General features: G+C 30.7%; 1 protein-coding gene across 1 annotated transcript in view; it reads left to right on the top strand.

Moving 5' to 3' along the window:
* The first annotated feature begins 6,015 nt into the window (after positions 1-6,015).
* The window catches only part of LOC107549798 (uncharacterized), a 34,862-nt gene continuing 34,309 nt past the window's right edge, over positions 6,016-6,568 (top strand). The window contains exon 1 of the mRNA XM_016230973.1: positions 6,016-6,170. Within this exon, the coding sequence (XP_016086459.1) occupies positions 6,016-6,170 (155 nt within the window). The remainder of the gene's footprint in view (positions 6,171-6,568) is intronic.

Genomic DNA, 6,568 nt, shown 5'->3' with positions numbered 1-6,568 from the left:
TGATGATGCTGAATACTTACCCTTGAGTTTCTTCAGTCTTCTGTTGAACATAAAATGAGCCTTTGTCCTCCATTTCCACACAATGCAAGTGGATGCTGTAAAAGTAAATGGTATAATATAAAACGCAATAAAACATATTGTCGTCGAACTTTAGCATCTCTAAGGGTTCCTTGCTTTGGGTCTTTCTGAAGGTCACAGAGGTTTGTACAGAGGAGGGTCACGCGTTCAGCTCATAAACCTGGATATAGAGCTGAATAACCTTGATTTATTCCTCAAGTCAAAGTGCTGAACAAATATGCCATTAAAACAGAGGACAGTGCACAGAAAAACACAAGCTCAGATAATGATGTGCACAAGTATGAAACAGCATTCTCAGCCCATTTCACTTCATTAATGTGATGCATTTCAGAGTGAAACACAATGTTCAGTGCATGAGAAAAAAACTAATGCATGACTGGACACTGTTATAGATCTCAACCGGGGTTATTAGAGTTAACTAAAACTAAAACCATTAAAAAAAAAGGTACTTAAAAATCAAGTAAAAATTTTTTGAAAATAAAATAATTAATTATTCAATTCTTATATTCATTGAATTTAAAATAACTAAAAATGAAATTGAAATAAAAATGCATGAAATCTATATAGACATATTTAGAAAAATAAATTAATAATAAAAATGACAGTAAAATGTAACTAAAATTAATATGAAAGCAGAAAATATAAAAAATAAAATCTAATTCTAAATATTAATCAAATGTATAGCATCTCAAAGATACTAAAACAACATTGAACTGAACTGAGTTGAATAACGATGCTATTGTCATTTTAGAGCCGCTTTAGTTGAAATTAAATTTGTTTCATAATTGATGATTATTTTTCTGTTTCTTCATGTAAAGCTATAACTAAAACTAAAACCATAAAACAACTGATTTCAGCTAGTTCTCATTTTCATTTAGTTAACACACAATAAAATACTAAAACTAACTAATATGAATATGAAATATATTTAAATATAAATAATCATTTTTAATACAAATTCACAGTATCTCAGTGATATTAAATTAACATTGAACTGAACTGATCTGAATAATGACACTTGAATTAGTTTGCAAAATTAACGCTCTTATTTTCCTGTTTATTAATGTGAAGCTGCTTTGAAACCATCCCTACGGCATAAAGCGGTATATAAATAAATGTGACTTTTTTCAATTTTTTTCAAGACCCTTATTTGCCGTTATTACCGTAACCTTTATTGTGTTAGTGTCAGCCAGCTTTAAATTACTCTGTTTATTAATGGCAAGATTTTAGAAATGCTGCATTGATATTCGAAGTGACATTAACCAAGCAAAGTATTACATTCCAAAAACAAACATTTGATTTTTGTTTTTCTAGAATAATATGCATTGATAAATCATTCGGAAACATGAATCAAGACGGTAAATGTTCCTGCTGATTTCATGCAGCACATTATATGCTCAGTAACACAACATCTGCTCAAACAAAACATGATTTCTTCTAATCTATTCCCCATCTAAACCGACACACAAAGAGAAATCCTGCATTGTTTATGGCGTCTTATTATTTATTTCATTGGCTGAAGCCCAAAACAGATTCACAGCAGGTTGGTGTGAAATGTGTGCATTATGCGAGCAGATTATTCTCATCGCTCATCTCATGCATATTAATTATGCATATAAGCTTGCGAGAAGAAATCTCCATGGAGTCCTTCGTTATGTAATAAACTATAATTATATGTTTAAATTTCCCATTGCTCTTCCTGCAATGCCTTCAAAGATGAGAGCACTTCTGAGAGAAGAACATTTACTGTCACATTAATATTAATAATGTGACTGTCTGCATGAATTCCTTGAATCCTGGCATGATTTTAGCGTGTCACATTTCATTCTAAAATTTGTCATTTTTATTTGCATAAAGAAAGTGAAGCCTATTTTAAGGAGAGAAAAAATAAAAACATCCTGTTGCATTATATTAATGAGCATTTTATGGGTTTAATTGTCATTAAAACAATGTCACAATGCCTAAAAACAGGCTTCATTTTCATTAAGCAAAATATAATTTCCTTTAATTTTTTTATTAAAGTTAAAACAGCAATAAAAATAAATGAACCATAAATAGTCACAAACAAAAAAATCTATAAAAATGACAAAACACATAAAATAGTACTAAAAAATTTTACTAAAATAAATAAAAATAAACCTATTGAAATATTTAAAATAAACAAAAATGAATAAAAATGACTAAAGCAGCTGAAAGTAAAACAATACAAAAATAAAATAAAAATATTAGATGAAAAACATTTTTGTTTATTTTAAGTTAAAGCACTAAAATGACTAACTGGTAATAAAATAAATAAAAACTAAAAAAGAAATAAATGAACCATAAATAGTAATATTTCAGATAAACAAAAACTAATACAAAATTGACAAAAGTACATATAAACATTACAAAAATTAACTAAAATGATAATTACGCCTAAATAGAAATAAACAAACACTAATAAAAATGACAAATGTAGCTGAAATAAAAAATCTAATCAAATATTATGATGATTATTATTATATAATATTATTATTATATTATTTTAAATTAAAGGAACCCTAAATAGTAATATTTAAAATAAACAAACTAATAAAAATGAAAAAAGCAGCTGAAATAAAAATAGAAATATTATTATTATATTTTTTTCAGTCAGTAAGCTGAAGCAGTAAAATTACTAAGTAGAAATAAAATAAAAATAATACTGAAATAAATATAAATTACACTAAATAAAAAAATACCAAAGCACATAAACACTTTAAAGGAAATTAAAATGAAAACTGAAAGTATAAAAATAGAAACTAATTCGACATGTTCGTAAAAACTGTAATACTTTATAAATGATACTAGAATAACACTGGTGCACAGCTGCTGGACACTTACAAAGCAGACGCGTCTCTCATTGGTGGATAGAGCCGCCAATCAATCTCAGGCAGGCTTTGATGGACTGATGATGACTTTTGCTGGAAGTGGAGAGAGAAAAATGGCCTTCCCACTGTCTCTATCAGCGGCTCCCGCTCTGAGGGACAGAGGCATTATGGGAAATAACTTCCATGGAGACAGATGGGCTTGAGGTTCAAGTGAGGACAGCTGCATCGTTTTTCATGATGAACCTGCGAGCAGAGATCAATAAAAGAGCCGAGAATTACAGATTACAGTGAAAAGAAGTGATCAAGGATGAATATACACAGAAACTCCAACATCCGAAACTTTAAAAGGCTATGATGTAATGAAAGAACTGAAGTAAAGTACGTTTCTCTCGCTCGTTTAGAGCTAATTGATACGCTCACCGGGTTAATGAACATCGTTCATCATAATAATGCACAACCGGGCGAGACAGATCTCGCTGTTCTCCAGCTGAAAGGTCACAGCACATTCATGGACTGCAGTAAAGGCCACACGCTCTCTTGTGTTTGTGTAAATCTAGCGGACGCTCGAGTGCAGGGTTTCAGAGCAAAAATCTGCAGAAGCCTTTCTATAGTCTCACATTAACCCTCCAGTGTTAAAAATGACTGACTTTTTTATTTTAATGAAATTAATGTACTATATTTTAGTTTGATAATGGTTTTTATTTAATATTTTGTATTTGTAAGGGGGTTTATGCTACTAAATTATATTTATGGAACTGTTATGATTCATTTATTACCTGTTTTTGAGCATAGACCTGTAAATTACATTTCCACTTCACTTAAAACTGTCATAAATCTTGAAAGCTTTGGAGTCTTGGTCTCTTTTTAAAGAAGATACTTGGCAGATTTGTTAAAGTTCGAAAAGTGAAACTAAAGAAAAAGTTATAGAAGTTTAAGTTTATTATGAAAAAGTAAAAGCATAAAAATACAATTGTAAAAATTCATATGAAATATATATAGATTTAGATATTAATTTTCCGAAACATGTTTTACTCTAAAATCTTTAAATGTAAAAAAAAAATCATAATTTTTTAAAAATTTAAATAAAAAACAAAAAAAACACTAGCTTTCTATTTTTTCAATTTTTTTCTACTTGTTTTTCTTTGTGTGTGTGTGTGTGTGTGTGTGTGTATAATATATATATATATATATATATATATATATACACTTTGCTACATGTACTGCGAGACTTGTCATTTGTTGTTACACTTATTATTGTTTCACTTATAATTCACTTATACACAATATATTATTGCTCTTTTGTTGGTTTTGATTGCTTCTATTGTCCTCATTTGTAAGTCGCTTTGGATAAAAGCATCTGCTAAATGACTAAATGTAAACCAGTTGTGTTCCAAATTTGAGGTTGATATCGCAAAAATTGTTGAAGCGCAGTACCAAACGCTTCCAGATGGAATTTAAATTCTATTTCTATTAGTTTCAATTGCTGTTATGTTTGACTGCAAACAATACAAGTGTGACTGTTTTTCTTTCAGGAACATTTAACTTTTTCAAATCATGTGTGTGTTCAAATAGCAAGTGCCAAAACAAACAAAAAATAAGTTTTTTACCACTTAAAGGGGTCATATGATGCTTTTTTTAAAGATCATTATTTGGTGTAACAGAATATGTTGACGTGCTTTAATGTTCAAAAAACACATTATTTTTCAAATACTGTACAGTATTGTAGGTCCTCTATGCCCCGCCTCTCTCAAACGCTTCGTTTTCTACAAAGTCCCTCCTTCCGACAAGCGCAGTCTGCTCTGATTGGCCAGCTGACCCAGTGCATTGTGATTGGCCGAACACCACAAGCACGCGTCGGAAATGTAACGCCTCTTGCCATAATCGCCTGTGAGGTAGATATGTGGGGGCGTGTTAGAACGAGCCGTTTTAGGGGGGCGTGGCAGAGTCTTAACTTTGATAAAGAATATCTCTTTGGTTTTGAGACTTTAGTCTTTGCAACTTCAGGGATCTTATCTATGCACAATCAGCTTGTAACACTCCAAAGAGAAAGAACAACTTGAAATCGCATCATATGACCCCTTTAAATGAAGTATGCGAAATTTATAATGCAGCAGTGTATAATTCATCATCAATGTATTAATTTCGCTCACCTTACTCTCAGTGAGTTTTTTTTATGGAAATTAATACTTTTATTCAGCCAGGATGCATTAAACTGATCAAAAGTGACAGTAAAGCAGTGTTGTTTTATTATTATTTATATCATATACTATTGTAGCATTTATTTCTATACTTTTAGTTTTAATTTTAATTTTATTTTTTGTTATGTGCTTTTGACAATCATCAAAAAATGTACTATTTAGGGGTATTTATTTTAATTTCAGTTTTAGTATTTATTTTATTTCCAGTTAGTTTTTTTTTAGTCCTTCAACTTAAACTAAACAAAAATTAGAAATGTTGCTGAAACGTTTTTCATCTAATATTTATATTTTATTATTAACAAAAATGTTTTAATAGTTTTAATCAACGATAATAAGCCTGCAGTAACGACCTTTGTAATGTTAAAAAATATTTCTATTTCAATTAAATGCTGTTCTTTTGAACTTCCTATTCATCTGTGAATCCTGAAAAATAAAATGCATCACAGTTTCCACAAAAATATTAATGTTTTAAATATTGATAATAATGTTTCTCGAGCAGCAGATCAGCATATTATACTGATTTCTGAAGATCATGTGACACTGAAGACTGGAGGAATGATGCTGAAAATACAGCTGCGCATCACAGAAATACATTACAGTTTAACAGATATTCACATAGAAAATGGTTATTTTAAATTCTAATAATATTTCACATTTTTACTGTATTTTTGATCAAAATAAATGCAGCCTCACTGAACTACATTTGCTTGCACTTATAAATTACAGAAGTGAAACGGGTTGTAATTGTCATGTTATGTTGAGTTCAGTTCAGTCCAAATCAACCAAACCAAGAAAACACCCTGAAATATTAAAGAGATCTAAATTGGATTCTTTCCCATTGATCCATCCCAAAGTTCCCTCATTTTCCATCTCTTATGATAGCAAAAGGCATGAATAACCACATAAACATCTCAGTTTCTATGACTCTATTCTACCTGATCTACAGAAGAATGGTTTGGTGTCATGAGGCTGAAATGAAGGAGATGAATCCTCTTTCCCCCTCCATCATCTTCAGCTGGTTTATCCCTTCATCTACCGCGCGCAGGTGAGAGTCGTGCCAAGGACAGCCGGCCGCTCAGCGGAGGACCGGAGGACGGCGTGATGCAGCCGTAACAACCGCTTGATCCCGTCGCTCCTGAAAAACAAACAGCTGAACGATAGAGGGATGAAACGGATGGATAAAAGGTGGATGTTTAATTATCGAGTCTGTGTGTCCATGTGCTTGGTTTTCATTTAAAAAAAAAGTAAATTAAAAAATAAATACAAATTCTAGAATAGATTTTTATGAAATGACATACTGAATATTCACAATATATTTCTAATGATATCTCAGGTAATATATGTATATATATATATATGTGTGTGTGTGTGTGTGTGTGTGTGTGTGTGTGTGTGTGTGTTTAGTTTCCAAAAACCTAAAACTATAAAAAGCATATTCGTTGA

Source organism: Sinocyclocheilus grahami, unplaced genomic scaffold (genome assembly GCF_001515645.1).
Source record: "Sinocyclocheilus grahami isolate Dianchi unplaced genomic scaffold, SAMN03320097.WGS_v1.1 scaffold381.1, whole genome shotgun sequence".
NCBI lineage: Eukaryota > Metazoa > Chordata > Actinopteri > Cypriniformes > Cyprinidae > Sinocyclocheilus > Sinocyclocheilus grahami.
Note: the sequence above shows the minus strand (reverse complement) of the source record. Positions and strands in the feature narration are given on the sequence as shown.